At 35.9% G+C, this 19104-nt stretch overlaps 1 protein-coding gene across 5 annotated transcripts in view; it reads right to left on the minus strand.

The window, feature by feature from the left end:
- The window catches only part of Erbb4 (erb-b2 receptor tyrosine kinase 4), a 1072248-nt gene that overhangs the window by 673250 nt on the left and 379894 nt on the right, over positions 1–19104 (minus strand). For all 5 annotated transcript variants that reach the window (XM_063267662.1, XM_039084150.2, XM_039084151.2 and 2 more), the window contains exon 2: positions 6082–6233. In XM_063267662.1, the coding sequence (XP_063123732.1) occupies positions 6082–6233 (152 nt within the window). The remainder of the gene's footprint in view (positions 1–6081; positions 6234–19104) is intronic.

Genomic DNA, 19104 nt, shown 5'->3' on the forward strand with positions numbered 1-19104 from the left:
TCATTAAATACCATCTCAACTAAAAGATGGGTTTTTCTTTTCTTTCTTTTGTAAAATTTGTGAAGAATATCAAGATTTTGAGTCAATATATATATTTTCAGATTTCATGCTGCTTAACATCTGAGGGAAAAAAGTATATTTTCTTAAGCCAAGTATAAACTGCATAGCCTTTTCAAATGTAATACAAGTTCCATGATTAGATTTTGTAGAAAATCAAGTTTCAATTTAAAAGCCAGCTTTAAATACATACATACAAAATTGCATATGCATTATGCTCAATGATCTTAGAAAAAGCATGCAGAAACTCTCAAAGCTGTGAAAATTACATTTAACCTAGAGTGTCTGCTTTGACCCAAGTGCCAAGTTATAATTTTATTCTCTCTATGCATTGTTCAATGTTCCTGTCTCACCCAGCTACGAGATCACCACCAAATTCAAGAAAAATGTTCCGTTTCACCACAAAGAATTGTCCATGTACTGCCAAGGCAGTGAACTTGCAAAAAACAGAGACAATATCTTATTCTTGTTTGCATTCCTTGAGCACATAGCTGACTTGGACTCAATGACTGAAGGTTCTTGCAATCTGTCACCATTAATAACATGGAAGAAAAACATAGACTATTGTTCTTAAAGAAAAAATAGTTAAATACAAATATTAGATATGATAGTCTTATTGACTTAACAGAATTAAACATACAGCTTTTCTGCTACATAACCTCTTCAGGCAAATAAAATTTAGGGGCTTCATATATTCTCTTATTTTATTATAAAATTTATGTATACACACACACACACACACACACACACACACACAGGCACCACAAGAAAATGATGCATAATCTTTTGTTAAGTATAAGAACATAGCATATGTGCCAATATATGACGCTATGGAAGTTCTCTTTAGTGATATTTTCCTTCCAATTTGTTTGTTATTCTTTAAATAAGACTGCTTTTCTAATTTTATTTCAACTAATCTCTCCCAATATATAATTCTGTCTGATATATAATGAGCAATAAAGTAAACACAGGTAAGCAAGGTTGGCCATTATTTAAACAAACTATTCCATGAGCTGTTTTCTCATTCATATAAATACTTTTTAAGGTTACTGTTTATGTTTTCAAAGACTTTACTACTCTTGTTATACACCATCAACTTCACCTAGATACCTACTCATAGAATTAGATGTATGCAGAGTTTACAGGAAATGCAAATAAATGTCAAGTCTGTCCTCACGATGTTGGATTTCTTTCCATTTGTCTGCTTTGAGATACTAAAGGACAGTAAAGGGTACACACTAAAGACTGACGTAAGATGCAAAGTAAATAATTTAGGATTTCGTTTTCTTTAGTCGCACTTGGATGGCTGTTTGTTCTTATTTAGGATTGCTACAGCATAGGTCAAACAAATACTAGATGCTACTCCAAAGTCTTCCCAGACGTTATTCTGTCAAAGTAACAAAACCAAGCCTTGCTTCAGCAAGCTGTTCAGCATGTTCCTCTGAGGTCCATCTTCTCTGCCTTCTTAACAGGTATATCCTGATAATGAGGACAATGGTAGCCTGAGGATGCCTCAGTGGGTAAGATCACTTGATGTAAAAGCAAGAGGACTTGAATTCAAATCCCCATGGTAAAAGGTAAGGGTTTCTTTGTGTTCCCTAACCTCAGTGCTATAAGGTAGAGATAGGCAGATCTTAAGAGCTCAGTGGCCAGCCAGTGTGGGCAAAACTGTGCCTCAAATAATAAAATGGGGTACAGTAAAAGAATACACCCAATGCCCTCTGCTTGACTCAACCTATGTGTGAAGGAGCACACACAAACACATACACGCATACATATGCACACACACACACACACACACACACACACACACACACACCACAACCATACACACATAACATACAAAATGTCTTCAAAAGATGGTAGTACGCCCATACTATTAGGAAGTCCTAACTAAAGTGTTGTATGAATTTCAAAGTCTATACTTTCTTACACTCCACCCTTACACCCACAGGGACTTGACTCATAGTCACTAATCATCAGTTAAGAAAAAAGTCTATAGATTTCTCTACATCAAATCTGGATGGAGCCATTTTCCAATTAAGATTCTTCTTCCAAATATATGTGTCAGGATATAAAATCAATCATCACATCAGGATTTTGTGTCCCACGACAAAGAATTAGACCAGGGATCCATGGTTAGCAATAGAAATAGGAGTAGTTTATCAAGACAGGAAACGCCTTTGCAAGAATGGCAGTGGACTAGCAAGCTAAGGGTAAAGCACCCAAAGACCTGTATCACGTCTAGAAACTGTCACCATGTTGTAATAGGATATTTAGGACAACTTGAATTTGTGTCCCCACATCATGGTCATTCATAATTGGCTTAAGAAAAAAACTATCTCATATTTCATTAAGAAAAAGAAACAAATCGAAAGGCTATATTTGAATTTAAGGACAGGATATTTTCTTGAATTAAAAATTTTCCTAAGAAGTTCTTTTTTGTGATAAATTTTTAGGTAGTATTGTTCCTTGTGCATTCAAATATATACAGTTCTCTCAAATATATGATTAAAGTTGGTTGTGCTTTCAAAAGATTGGTATCTGCTCATAAGACCATGAACTTCTTATTCTCTAGTATATATATTTTCTAATATATATTCTCTAATGGAATCTCTGATTGTGTGTGTGTGTGTGTGTGTGTGTGTGTGTGTATGTGTGTGTGTGTGTGTGTGATAACCTTTTTACAGGTTCTTCATGAGTATAATTGGAAGCATACTAAGCTAATAAAAATTACTTTCTTACTTTCTTAAAGAGGCTATTATAAAGTAGAGTATCTATACCTAGATACTGCACCTATATGTGGGGAAGTAGATAGATGTTATTATTTGAAAACATGTCTGTGTATCTATTTACTTTTATGTATAATGATTAAAATTTGAAGTTTTTGGGGTAATAGTATATGTGTGTCCAATGAATTAGTGACATTGTTATTATTCTAAGTCAATACACCCAGCATTATGTTTATTCATTATAATCCTAATGTAGACTATTTCTAAACAATGTGCATGCAGCTACATGAAGCCACAGATTTCAGCAGGAATGAAGTACATTTTGAATGCACCACATACCCCAGTGTTTTACAAATAGCTGGCAATTAATAGCTCTTTGGTAGCATGGATACATTTTTTAAAAAGAAAAATAAATTTGAGATATAAAAGCTGGTAGGTCAGGCACCTTTCTAGTAGAGCTAAACTATCAAACGTCTCCAGTAGTCAGGAAGACCAATGGGATGACAGAGGCGGAGAAGTTGGCCAGAATCCTAATGAGGGTAGAGGTCTGCTGGTTCATTCCCATTACTGGCTACACCGTGGCTTATGTGGCTTGTTTTAGGGAGTTCGCAAAATGTAAGACAATAACACAAAAAACATGATTTTTATGCATTGCTGCTTTCTATCTTATGCCGTAACCTTGTGGTGATAAAGTACAGAGTAAATAAGGTTTAGAGAATTTTTTTCTTTTTTTGTCTCCCCCACCATGTGCTGGCTTGGTGGTCAAATGTTAATAATAGTCAACTAGATTATTTTTCTTCCAGACGGTGAAAGAGAGGAGGCTGCATAAATAGGGGGCAGCAGAAGCATCTTTTCCATAAACAGCGCTTCTCAAAAACAATGCACCGGAACACACTTCATCAAGACTGATGGTGCCTGACAGAGAAAAAGGAAAATGTCTCTAGGGCATCCCATTGTTTTTAAAAGAAAAAAAGCACAACTTCCATCCCTCCTTTTCCTCCTCCTCCTCCTTTTCCTCCTCTTCCTCTTTTCCCTTCTCCTTCTGCATGTTTTGTTTATCCATGTATTTGAAGTATAATGTCTTTATACCCAGAATGGCCTTGATTCTGTGTACCCAAGGAAGACCTTGAAATCCTTATCACTCCCCCAACATACATACACAGGACTGAATTATAGCCACAGTCCATTATCAATAGAGTCTCCAAGGCCTGATTTTATTCTTCTGATGTCTCTGGATGGGTACTAGAATGAGAACTGCAGTTGTACTAAAGGAAGTCATTCTTATCTAGTTAATGGGCAAAAGTAGACATTCTACAGTTACAATCAAGTACCAGAGCATCTCATAGATGCAAATGAGTGAAACGCCCCTGCCCAGCCAGTCATCAGAAGCCAACTGGAATGTTTCTCACAATTATAAATGGGCAAACACACTCTCTGTTCTTTCTGTGTTTCAAGTAGCTGACTCAAATCTGCTGGTTCTCCATCTGACATTCAAGTCACAAGACAAGGGTGTCTATGTTCTGTCAATGAACCTGAGTTCATAGGGGCTCACGGAGACTGACGTCCCAACCCAGAGTCTGCACGGGCCTGACTTAGTCCCTCTATGCATATGCTATGGTTTTATAGCTTGGTCTTCTTGTGGGATTCCTAATAGTGGAAGAAGGAGCTGACTCTGATTCTGTTTCCTGCCTTTGGGAACTTTTCCCCCTACTGGTTTGCAATGATAGGTGAATAAATATCTTAATAAGTAAGTGAAAAGAAATTATCAGAATTGCTTTTAATAAAACATGAAATTAAAGATGTATGTGGGTTAAGCCCAAAATTTATATAACAGTTATAGAGACTACTTAGGAGTTTCTTTATTTAAAGAAACTATTTACAGTTCCACGCAGAATCCTTAGCCTTGTTATTTTATTTTTTTCTCAACTGTATTCACTCTATTGAGTTCAATTTGCTTCATAAGAATTTTGTAGATATGGTTTAGAGCATGTGGCTCAAACATTTATATATAACTTTCATATTCTAAAGGTTAAAATGCAAATAACCCCTATCATTGTTCAATTGTTCTACTATAAGAAGCCGAGGAGTAGTGTGGCCCCATAGGAAGACCAGCAGCCCTAACTAACCTGGATCCCCGAGATCTCTCAGACACTGAACCACCAGCCAGGCAGCTACACCAGCTGAGATGAGGTCCCCCCCCACAATACAGCAGAGGACGGCTCGGTTTGGCCTCAGTGAGAGAAGAGGCGCCTGACCCTAGAAAGATTTGTGGCCCCAGGGAGTGGGAAGTCTTGGTAGGGTGGGGTTAGGAGGTTGGGGACATCCTCTTGGAGACAGGGCAAGAGGTATGGGATGAGGAACAATTAGACGGTAGGTCAAGAGGGGGAAAAAACTGAACTATAAAAAATTAAATAATAATAATGATAAAGGTTACAAAATTATAAATAGTTTTACATGGCATCGCTTACACAACATATATGACATAGGCATGTATAGCTCTATGCTTTGGGTTTTCAATGAAATCAAGTGAAGCAGATAGAAATTGGAAGACACAGTTGTCATTAGAGTAGACTCCGAACGTCATCACACTAATGTACGTTCTGTTTCTGCTGCCTTGCTGTTCAGCTCTCTTCTTCACGGCCCCTTTGCCACAGCCTCATTTACTTTCTCACTCGTGTGGCCAGGAACGGTTTCTGGGCATTGCGATTCAGAAACAAGAGCCAAGAACTCCAATGTTGAGAGCTACTAAGGGCAACTCTTTCTAGGATACAGTTTAGCCTTTGCTATGTAATTTTAATAACTATCACATTTATGTATGCATCTACTTGTCATCTTTCTCTAAATCTACTTAAAATTCAAAACTTCAAAAAACTTTTTTCATTTATCTAAATTAGGAGGTGAGACAGCATTTGCTCTTCCCAAAGTCCTCTCTTCTAGTGACAGGAATACGGCAGATAATAGATGAATGACTAAAGCCACCCATTCTTATCTGATTGGTCCTCTGACTCTCTTAGTTCTCATCCTGTCAGAAAAAGACTGATTTGCAGTATGTCCTGTACTAAACCCAGATAGAATATCTTTATCAATCTAATGGCGACAGCAGCTCCTCCAAACCGGGATGTCCATCACGGCTACTCTTATCATTTGCCCGAGGGTGCCTCTCTGTTGCTTATCTCCTGCCCACAGTCATAGCCCCTGCCTGGCAGCGGGATACAATTACCAGGTCTAGTCAAGCAGGATTCCCTTTGCAAATCATGACATCGCAACAAAGAGTAGAGAAAGAGAGATGTACCCGCAGGAAGGAGAGGTCCCGGTTGTGCTCTATGCTGGTGATCTCCAGGTTGCCCATGACTACCTCGCAGTTTTCATAGTATTTGCGCAAGGCTCGGTACTGCTGCTCCAGATCAGAGAGAGAGCTCAGTTTGTTCTCTGTTCCGGCACACACTGAAAAGACAAAGACACCCCGTAAATTGTATTACATGTAGATGACTGCGTTAAACAAAATGGATTGCTACATGGTTCGCCCCAATTCATCAAGTTATTCAAATGTGATCGAGGGTCATAGACCACTATCCCTTGAGAGATAAATTATCTTTTTATTGTTTAATAACACATTCTAAGCAAAGGGAATGAATAGGAGTCCCATGGGAATCCCTTAATTTATATTTATGGAGATAAATTTGAAATAATCACATTTTCTGTCCTTGAACAAAAGCATGCCAAGAGATGATTTAATTTCATCTAAATATATTTTTTGTTTGGAATTCATAGTTTATGCTATTTTTTGATAAAGTAATTATCTCCATGTAAATAAAACTGAAAGATGAGAGCAACAACATTTAAAAATTGATTATTATCTACTGTATTATAATCTGTTCTAGCAGATCATGTAAGTGATATACATATACACATGAAGACCGACCTCAATAGTACCATGTTTAAAATATGTTAAGCATCATGATTTAAATATCTTTCAAAAGTCTACCATAAGTAAGTATTTCACAAGATGCAGATATTAACTGAGTCATCCACATGCATATTCATGAATGTTCAAAAGAATAATGGTCTGCTGGTGCATATACTAATCCTCGATATTTGATCAGTGGGTTATGTTTTTGTTCTTATGTAAGCCCATGAAGAAATGTCTGTTATGCCCGTGTACTGGTAGATAACTTGTCTCCCACACTCCTTTTTTAATATTATTTTTCAGAGTACACAAATGCAGTACTCTGAAAAATAATATTAAAATATTATTAACCACATCTTAACATAAATGGTGTCCACTTAATACACATTATTTTTTGTACATGACTCAGCATAGATTAATTTCAGTAGGCTAAAACATTGGAATACAAATCTCACAGTATTAATGATTAACTTAAAGACTGTATTTCTTAAAGTAAGTTACATAGTATACCCAGAGTAAAACACAAGTAACATCAAAGACTCTGTGGACAGAGATTGAAAGAAAAGTCACATACACATCTGCTTGTATTATACAGAGAACTAACAAATAGCAATGTCTATTATTTTGGGGGTGGGATACTGCAGATGGGATAAAGTAATCTTACAGAGTATTTCCTAATATTTAAAGCCTTTTTTCCATAAGTACATCAAAAATAACAAAACAAATAATGTGGAAAATTTGAAGACTATGGATAGAATCCAGAGCACTACTGAGAGACTGTGAAAACTTTGAACTATAGACAAAGCCTGCAGAGGGATATCCCAACCCAAGAAGATAGCTCCTCACCTATCCCGTGCTCTACTGCTGATGATGCCTAACCACAGCACACAGACTGGAACCTCAGAAGCCATAGCCACTGCAAGCTTCTTCTTCACAAGCTGAGTACTCAGATGTTTGTTAGCAATAGTGTCTGTGTAAATGTGGTGCAGTTAAAGTGACGGTAAGGATTCCTGGCACAATGCGTTTATGTTCATTCAAGAGGAGCACAGCCCCTGAGCTATGCAGATGGATGGTTGAACAGTATTTGTTGCTCAAGCACAGGTCTGAGTTTATACCTCCAGCACTCATGTAAAAAATGAAATAAATAAACAATCAATTGTAGTTATGCACATCTGTATCCTGGCACTGAGGATTGAGCAGGGAAAATATAAGCAGATCTCTGGATTTACTGGCCAAAAGTTCTAGCCAAAATGGCAAGAAGTGCATGTTCAGTAAGTGATTCTTAGAATAAATAAATGAGTGATTGATTGATTGATTGATTGATTGAGGGAATGAGGGAGTGAGTGATAGATGATAGATAGATAGTAGATAGATAGGTAGATAGATGGAAACTTGTCTAATGACATTCTGACGTCAATCTCTGGCCTTCACATCTGTGAACTACTTAGTACCCGTGCACACACACGTGCATATACTATGCATGCATAAGTTCACACACCCAGAAGTGGAAACAGGATGCAAGTGTAGTTACCTAGGAAGTGTGTTCTGTAACCACAAAGGCAAAACTACTTGATGACGCACTTGCAACCCAAGGGATGCCACAGACTGACAGCCATTATTAGTCGCTGGAAAGATGCATGGGACAGCCTACCTGAATTTCAGAGGGGAAGCTAGCCTGTGGATGCCAATCTTTCAGGTCTACAAAGAGGATATTCTCTACCAAGTCAGTAAAGTTCAATTTATCAAAAGTAGAGCATGTCCTCTTTGAAAAACTAATAAGTTTTTATAACAAATGAATTTCTCTTGATAAGCAATATTTAATACAAGTGGAAGGAAGAACATAATTTATTCAGACAGAAATCACTTATTGTCAAAATCAAAGATAGACATTTATATTGCTTTATACATTTGAAGTTCATTGAGATGGGAAATGGAGTATGGATCTGATACTATTAAATATATTACATAGTATACATGCATTACATAGTATACATACATGAAATTCTCAGTAATGAAAAATATCATTAGATCTGGCCTCCATACTTGCATTTCTTGTAGCAAACCAGAACAGAACTTTTAGCATCAAGGCAAGCTGGAAAATATATATATATGCATGCGCACGCACGTGTGTGTGTGTATGTGTGTGTGTGTATGTGTGTGTGTGTGCGTGTGTTGTGAGAAGGTGGCATATCAAAAAAAATAGTACCAAGGCTAATCTCAGTTTCAAAAGAAGGGGTGAAATATGTTTTTCATTCTTACTGTCTATATGCCCATATGAAAATTGTACACTCTATTATTATATAGAAAGAAAAGGATGAGTGTTGAAATTTCCAGGCACAAAGCAATTCCAATGAAGTATATGAGGGACTGCATACTCAGAAAGAAGACCCAGGAAATTGAGTGACAATGATAAACATATTAAGTCCCTGGAGTGGAAGAAAATAATAATTTTTACGTGTACATAATATGGTTTCAAGCTCGACATGCTAGCTCACTGGAAAGACAAAGTCATATATTTTGAATGTTTCATGATCCCCTTGATCACATAGTTTCTTACTAGCCTGTGCTATAAACGATCTGAAAATAAAAAAAAAAAATTAGAGAGTAATAATGTGTATTGTGACAACACATCATAGAGTAGAGGCTTAATTCAATAACACTTTACTCTCTCTAGAAAGGACCCCAATTCAGTTCTCATCTCCCATTTGCTGGAACTTACACTGTTTGTAACTTCAGTTCCAGGAGAGACAACATTCTTTCTAGCCCCCCTCCTTGGCGCACTCCCTCACACATTTTACCCTCTCTTAAATAAATATGAATTTTTAAAATACCTTTCTGGGGGTTAGGACTCTAGATGATTGGCATCCACAGGCTCACATACCCTCTGAAATTCAGGTAGGCTGTCCCTTGCATCTTTCTAGCCACTAATAATGGCTGTCAGTCCTTGGCATCCCTTGGGTTTCAAGTGCATCATCATTCTAGCTCTGCTTTTGTCGTTACAGAATGGACTTCCTAGGTAACTGCACTTGCATGCTGTTTCCACTTCTGGGTGTGTGCTATGTGAATACATTATTCAAATAGTTACAATAAATATGTTTATAAATAATTCTGAAGGATATTTAGGTACTCCAATAAACATAAAGTCACATTCATAACAATAGTTTATGCCAGACACTCTCATACTTGAAACCTCCTACTGTATATTGCTCAATTAAGGAATTATCTTTATCACAGTAAGTCTCTTCTTTATATTTAGCTTTGATCTGAACTGAGCAAAATCAATGCTATAGCAAGTATAGCTTTTATCTTGAAAGGCAGACTTGGTTTTTAAGGAATTAGTTCGGATGGAAGCATAAAAATCATTTGTAGTTCTCCTCATGAAGCTCTTATTGAATGCCTCACAACCTTCATTTGTCAATCGATTTTACAATCAGGCAATGTATACAAGACAATGCTTAAGCCATCAAGTTTCATTGATTTCACAAAGCTGTTTATCAAAGCAGAATTGAAAAATCTTCTTCAGCTGCTCAAACAAGTTTAACAACATCCAACCGGTTTGCCAACGCCATTATAAAGTCTTCGAATGATAAACTCACATCAATTTAAGCTTCAGAAATCCTAAATTTATCTATACTCCCAAAAGTATCATTCCAACTGTAACTGCAGGTGTCAAATCTATGTGAGTCCCTAATCCAATTGCCAATTATTTTATTTGGTATTGATTTGATTACGAATGTGGCTATGCCTTTGGTCACAAGGGTCTCTAGATTCACAACTGGTATCCAACATAGTCCTCTTCATTAAAAAGGTTTGGAATTAAAAGTTTGTACTAATTAAATAATTGGCTAACAACATCAATCTTATGATTCCTGGAAGGTAGTTAAAAATGATGAAGTAAAATATTCCCAATCTTCATCATAAAATAACTTAGTTTGTAACTTTACGCCTATTATGACAATGATCTCAGAACAATATCAGTTTGCAAAAGAAGCAAACTAAAAGAAAAAACAAAAGAATTTAAATAAAAATCGTAAATGTCATATCAGAATGCTTCTGGTGATAAAACAATTAGATCTATAATTAGTCAACACTCTGCCTAGAAACATTGTATCAGTTGATGAAAATGTCTAAGGTTTTCTGTAAACACTCATACCTTTGCAAAAGCACATAAGAAAAAAATATATATTTTATGCTTATCTTATATGTCCATAATTTGGAAAATACAGACATGTGAATGTTTAAAACTGGGTTCCAATCATGAAAAAGTACTTTTTAAAATATCACTTTCCCCTGAGGATTAAGGGTATAGCTCAGCTTGTGGAGCGCTTGCTTTGCATTCAAAAAACCAGGGGTTGGATCCCAGAACGCTGGACAGCTAGGTTTCACAACTGCAATCCTGATATGGAAAAAGTTGGGGAAAAGAATTAGAAGTTCAGAGTCATTCTCACTACATGAAGAGTTGACAGGTAGGACAGGCTACAAGAGATTGTCTCAAAAGTAAGGTTTGTTTATCATTTGTTCGAATACTAACAAGTACCTTCTCTCTCAGAAATATCAACATAAAATTATTTATGTTAACACATGTTATTACAAATTTTAAAATACATAGTCAGTGCAAACTTTAAAATACAAAAGATCAAGCAGCATTTAAGTTGCAGCAGAGATTCGAGTGACTATTACTGAGTCATATTATCAGTATGCAGAAATGGCGAGCTGCATCAGCTCATTTCAAAATATATCATTGAATATTGTCAAATCTGTTACTTGGGCTACTGTGGTCATTTGACCCAACACATGTCTGTCGGTCCATCTCCCTCCCTCCCTCCATCCCTTCCTCCTTCTCTCTCTCTCTCTCTCTCTCTCTCTCTCTCTCTCTCTCTCTCTCTCTGCTCTGAACTTAAATTGTAACCTGATATGTAGAATTTCTGTATGATTTTTAAATTCATCCTTCACTTCACCATACAGGGAAAAATAAATATACTCTTTAAAATAAACAAACCATCCCTATCATTTTTCTTTACTAAAAACAATTCTTGGCCTCTGATTACATTTAATGTATGATGAGAACTTCTTAACATGGTTTTAAAGATTTTTTCCTCCTTATTATTTTATAATAAAAGACTATCAAAACAGTTACACATGCATACACAGCAAGAGAGAGGGGGAGGAAGAGAGAGAGAGAGAGAGAGAGAGAGAGAGAGAGAGAGAGAGAGAATTGTCACCAAAGCTATGCATGAGGTTTATATTTAAGATTTCTTTCTTTCTGTGTGTGTATGTGTGTGTTCGTGTATGTGTGTGTATGTGCGTGTGTGTTCGTGTATGTGTGTGTATGTGTGTGTTCATGTGTGTGTGTGTGTGTGTGTGTGTGTGTGTGTGTGTGTGTATGTGTGTGTGCTTACGAGTGCCCGTATACTTGCATATGCATGAGTATACCACAGAAATCCAAGTATCCTGGAAGGTCAGAAGATGGTGTGGTAACCCTCAAGCTGGAGCTACAGGCTGATCCAGATGTGGGTGCTGGAATCCTAACTTTGCTCTTCATAATCAAGTGATCTTAATAAGCACTGAGCTATTACTCCAATCTCTGAGTGATGCTTTTTTAGTAGTCTATCGTATCCTAGTTTTCCCAACACAAATGTTCATTTTTCTACTTTGTTTGCCATTAGATGTTTCAACCACTATCTTTGTAATGTTTAATGAATTAGGGATGAGTTTAAATGTACAATATGACACTTCAACTATTAATGTTATGATTACACATACTTTCATTAATGCTCTTTAGTTGTCTTTCTGACCTCAAATACGTTTATTCATTTATATTTTATAAAATTTCTATTTTAAGGATAGAAAAATATAGTAATGATCCAATTATTAGAAATCATATTTGTTACCTATATCTGGTTTAAATAATATTAACTTCCAATCATCTCTTCCGAATTCATCCTTGATCCATTCCTTATAGTGCCCTCCTCTAAAATACAGACCTAATTTGCATTGCAGTATTGTGTTTTCTGTGCAAGTGCTAGGCTCTTAACTTTAATGTAGGTACTGGACTTGACAAGCAATTAAAGCAAACAATTTCCACTCATCAAGGCTTGCCAAATTAGTCATCTGCCATCTGCCCCATCATCTGGTGCTCCTTGAAGTCTTGCTGTGAATCTGGATGCACTTTCTCAGAATCAGAGGGACGGTGCAAGCCTCCAAGCTGGGGGAGTGCCAGTGGGAGCTAAGTATGTAAACATTAGCAAACATCTTTCTTCCCTAGATCATCCAGCCTTCAACCACCCCCCTGTGTGTAATAAAAACTAGCCTGATCGTGCTGCCTCTTCACTGAGAGACCTTTGCCATCCACTGTAATTAAAGTGGCAGCCTGGGAGACTGTTTTTTTTTTTTTCTGTTAGAAATAAATGAAAGAACCATAGATTTAATGTTCTTAATGTGTTGCTATGCTCGCACACCAAGGCTCCCATCTTCAGCATCAGTAAGAACATACGTTCATTATAGACTGTACCATGCTGCTTGCTCTGGTCTCAGGTAATGTTTCCTTTTCATTCTTTGCATAGATAAATGTTTATTTGAATAGAAACCGATAGGCAGGTTCTAGAAATATTCAGACTCAACACTGATGGGAAACACAAGAAAAAAAACAAGAGGAAAACATGCCACTTAAAATATTTTTTTTATTTTTTGATAGTATGATTACAATGTCTCTTCTTTCACCTTCCTCCCTCAGACGCTTCCATGTACCCACCCTTCCTTGCTTTCTTTTCAAATTCATGCCCTCTTTTTACATTTTTGTTGATTTATGTATACATATATATCTGTATATGTAAATGGACATATTGTTTACATGTATATATACATGTAAGTATATACATATATACATATATTCATATGTAAGTATATACATGTTATTAGTATGTATATTTTCAGAACTGAAATTTGGTGTTGAATAATCCTTTTATGTGATCCTTAACAACATGCTTGCATAAGCATGCCACTTTTTAAGCCATGCCCCTCTTTTCTGTAAGAAACTAAGACAGGACTGTATATGGTTAAAGAGCCAGACAGTCAAATGTCATGCTGTTGGATGAGATAATCCCAAGCCAAGGTACAGGCTCTGGCCATCACATTGTGCCTGTATTTGGCCTATTCTATGTCTGGATCCAATTGCAGATGGTGAACTTGCATAATTCAAAGTAGAAATCTTAGTCTACCCAAAATCAAGCTCATCCACCTATGATGCATGGATCCCGGTTGCTAATTTTTGGTGATGTGGTAGCAAGTAACACCTCTTCAAATTAATACAAACCCTAACAAGAAGTGAACTCAGGAGAGGTGGGGTGAGCTCAATGGCATTTTGCCTAAGAACATTTAATGTATCTTCTGAATATTTACATGTAAAATCCAGTCTGAAGCAGCTTTTTAACAAAGTATTTTAGACTGTTTTCAAACAGAGTTTTTAGTTTTATTTCTCAAGAAGACGAAAAGCACAAAATATTTTCCTGAGATTACCATACACTACATCATAAAATTATATCATATTGTTTAAATTGTTTTCTGATCATCTAAAATCTGCTAGTCAAGATGAGAGTCTAAAACTTTCCATTATTCTTATTGTTCTGAAAATGATTTAGTTGACTAGTAAGTTAGCAATTGATTTCAGACAATAACCATGCTTCGAAGTAAAGTAACCACAGGATTTTAAGGATTAATTCAAATTGGGCATTTGATGAGGAACTGTCCACCATAGGGACCTGCAGACATACATTTGTGTGTATTCTGTCAAACATTTATTTGATAGATTTTAACAAGGCAAAACAATATATGAAGCTTTAGGCTATGCATGGAAGGTATAATAAATATATACCATCTGTTATCTATAAAATAATTTATATTAGAATAGAAAATCTACATTATATTTTGGTAGAGTAATTGTATTCACATTGATTTTTAAGCTCTACTAAAGTTAAAATTCCTGGCTTTGACTTATTTCCATTGGACAATATACAAACTCTTTGCAGAAATTAAGCTTATCCATAAAAAACAGAATACCTCCCCGATATATCCACAATATATATCATTTCATAGTATAGAAATAGTTATCAATAATAACAAGCCACATTCTAGGAAATAATTCTGTGCAGCTGTAGTAAGTGGTTTTATCCCTAGAAAAGGAGTTACAGGCAACTGAGATGTGCTGAGACAGGAAGAATCAATCTTCTTCAGGGACAGGAACCCTTAGGCTCATACAATCTCAGGTAGTCATTTTTAAATGCATATGTACATTTATCAATAATAAAGAAGAGATCGAATATGAAGGGGAGGAGGAAAGCATCAGAGGAATTTTGGTAGGGAGAGATGGGGGTAGAAATTGGGTAAAACATTAGTCAGGTACAAAATCTTGAAAAATAAAAAATAATATACGTGTATGTCACAATAATTATATAGAATTAGCTGGTCCTGATATCTCGCCTTACTTGTCTGAACTCACAAGTCAATATTGTTTTGAGGTACGCAACACTCCCTTACCATGTTTGAGACCCTGAGTCCAATCCCTATTCACAAAAGAATAAAATCCGTTATATGTAGATAAAAACACAATAGATTAGACATACTTCTCTACACCACTACCTTTAAGACTGATTGTGAAATGAGCTCTTATTAAAGTAACTTGGTATGTATAACCAAACAAATTTTCTTTTTGTTTATATTTTAAACTTTTTAAGTTAATTTTACTTAATTTACAGATATGATTATACGTATTTATAATTTCACAAATAACACTACAAAGTTGCTATTACAGGAAAAGTCTGTCCTTGCATGAACGATTAATTGATGGGCAGTGAATACTATGTGGATGTTGGCTTGAATTCTGTGTTACCAAGAAAAGTGTAACAGAAGCCTGAAATTAAGGATCTGATGTCCTACATGGCTTATTTGTTTTTATAAATGTAGCAAAAATTTACAGTGTAGCAAAGACTGTGAAAGATAGAAAAATAGAAGTCCAACTTTTTAATGAAATTAAATTATTCAGTGTGACACATGCAAGAAAAGAGATGTGACACAGTTTATATTATTAGATATGTTTGATTTAGAAATGTCTTTTTTGCTTAATTTTTATTTATTTTTCTTTTTTATTGGATTTTTTGTTTCCATTTCAAATGTTATCTCCTTTCCCCAACCCAACAACCTACCCCTTCCCACCTCGCACCCTGACATTCCCCTGTCTTCTAAATTTAAGAGTAAACTATGGATGTCATGGCTGGAGAGACTTCTGGTCCACTCAAGAAGCTTGAAGTCATGAATTTAGATGTCTAACATGGCCATGAAGAATTGGCACTACAGTACATGCATGTAATTCCAGTACTAGAATATCAGAGGTCATGGATCCCTGGAGGCACTGACTAACCAGTACAGCTGAACCAATGGCTTTTCATGTTCTGCAAAGATTTTGTCTCCAAAATAAGATGGAGAAGAATTGAGGAAGACACCCAACATCAAATTCTGGCCTCCCTGTGAAACAACAATAACAAAAATAATTATAAAACCACTAGAGGTCACAAAAGTATTCCACGTAACCTTGAAAATATCCTATATCCACTAACATTATTATTGTCTTTGTCGTCGTCGTCATCATCATCATCATCATCATCATCATCATCACCATCATTGTCATCATGCTGCAGCATCAGATGCAATTTGAAATGCCCAAAGGTGGGGATATAAAACACGAAGAGACCACCTCCAGTAGTTAGACAGGGCCCCCAGTAGAGGGATGAGTTCACCAACCACCTTCAAATACTTCAACCTTAAATTATTCCTGTCTAAAAGAAATACAGGGACAAAAAGGTGCAGAGACTGAAGGATTGCCTGAGCAGTGACTGGCTGAGGAGGAGACTTCCGTGGAAGAGTTAGGGGAAGGATTGAAGGAACTGAAGGGGATGGCAAACTCACAGGGAAACCAACAGTGTCAACTAACCTGGACTCCTGAGAGCTCCCAGAGACTAAGCCACCAACCAAAGAGGAGGGGCTGCTCCAATAATCCTGGCACATAAATAACAGAGGACTGCCTTATCTGGCCTCAGTGGGAGAGGACATGCCTAATTCTGGAGAGACTTGATATCCCAAGGTTTATGTCCAGGGAGGGTACACTCTTAGAGGTGAAGGGGAAGGAAAGATGGGGGGTAGATATCTGGCAGGGGGAACTGAGAGGAAAGCAACATTTGGGACATAAATGAATCAAATAATTAATTAATAATAATAAATAGACTTCCAGTTTATTTTCTTTATATAACATACAGGAAACAAAAATGGGCAAACATAAGTTTAAAATAAATCAGTACTTGTATTGTTATTCCTATATTTCTGTAAATCTTTGAAAAAAGACTTTGAAATGCAAATATCTTCCATGAAAAAGCAATTACACATATGTTTAATATTTGGAAGATTTTATACACTTTCTTGAAGGTAAATAAAAATTTAAAAGCAACTCACTCTCTGCTCACCTACACATACAAGTGGGAATGGAAATCACACACCAGCATTTTCAGTACAGTCATAGCACAAACATGATCAATATTTAAAAGTAGGAAAACCTTGTCTGAACATGATTCACTTTATCTTTCACAAATACATATTTTATAATAAAATAATATGCATTTTTTGATAAATTATACAAATGTGTACCTTTTTCTTGTGGCATTCAGAGTTATGCTGACAGTTTTAAAACTGTCTTATAGAATCAATTTTCTGTTGCATTCTTTTAAATATTCAATGCTTAGGTATGTTTGTCACTTGATTCAAACACAGAAAAATACAAATTGATTTTTTAAATAGTTTAAAATGAGTATATTTTAAGACACCAGTCTTGCATAGTTATACCTTTTTATTGTTAACAACAATAAGCCAACCCCTTAATGCAATCAATTGTTTTAAAGATTTTTTTTTAGGAATAAAAATGAATCTGGACATCAAGGTATCTGCCAGTTATTTCTGGGATTGAGAAGGGGGCAACTGTGACACCAGGAATTATAGGAAAAACTATCTCAAATAACAAGGAATAGGAGTGTATATATACGTGTGAAAAAATATAAATACTAATTTTCAAAAAATTATGTTGTGTACCAAAGGTATTTTCCTTTGTTCCCAATACTGCTGGATGATGTAGTTAAGGTTTGATCAGGTTATCCATCAACATCAAGGGTGTGATGTGTGTTTACGGCAGTTTTATCAGGATTGTTTTAGAGTCAGGTTACAGAGAACAAGCTAGGCAAAGACAGAAAGAGCCAGAGATTAGGAGCAGCCAGGAGATTACAATATATGACCAACATTATTATGAGGACAGGCAAAGCAATTCAGTGAGAAACCGGGAGAAGCCAGTTTGAACCAGTCAGCACGGAAAGGAGTTTGGGCCAAAGCAGCTGAGTTGAACCAGCCAGTCAGAGTTCAGTAAAAGCCAGAAAGGGTAAGCTTCTTTAGTAGAACATCTCTAAGATGACAGTTACATCTGGCAAATAAAAGTCACATTTACAACTGATCACAACAATAATAAAAAATTTTAAATTAGACTACATCTATACTCACAAGGCATTGACCTCATTTAAAATCATGTCTCTTCTGGTGCTATACCTAATATTTCATGTACATAATAAGTTCATGCTACAAGAACATATTGCAAGTCTTCCAGCATGACTAAGTATTTTTAAATGATTACTATTGATTTATGAGTTTATCTTCTGGATCAATGATAAACCAGTAATACTTTGTTCATGGTACACTGAGTGAAATTGGTCTCTAACATTGCACTATATAACACCGACTGCACCTGCCATATTCTAACCTCAGTTATATCCAGGTTTTTGAGGTCAAGTACTCTATTTTGTTCACAACTCTATTACAACACTTGGGAGAACTTGATCCTCTAAAAAAGAATAAATATTGGATAGATGGATATATGGCTATGCAATTTTACATGCTATCTAAAATTTTGCTTTACCAATAATTCAAATAATATTTTTGATGTTCATTATTGTTCTTAGAAATAATCAAATCTTGATAATAATGAGCATCAAATAGCTACTTGGGGACAGAAATTAAATTTTTCTTAAGGCTAATGTCTCATAGTTCAGTATCACATTCTTATGAAAGCATTCATCAAACGTTCCAGTGATAAGGAAATAAATCGCAACCACTGAATGTATTCAGCAGCAAAACCAGGCCCTTAATTTGCCAGGTAGACTTAAGAGTGCTTAGCTATTTAACATCAGTCCCTTCTGTAAATAGAAATAGATATTCAGACAGACTTCCTTTTCTTAGTCTTGGCTGAGAAAATTAAATACAGCTATTAGATGACAGGAGTTTTGTTTGTTATGTGAGGTGTTTTAACAAAAGCATGTATCTACTATA

Source organism: Rattus norvegicus, chromosome 9 (assembly GCF_036323735.1).
Source record: "Rattus norvegicus strain BN/NHsdMcwi chromosome 9, GRCr8, whole genome shotgun sequence".
NCBI lineage: Eukaryota > Metazoa > Chordata > Mammalia > Rodentia > Muridae > Rattus > Rattus norvegicus.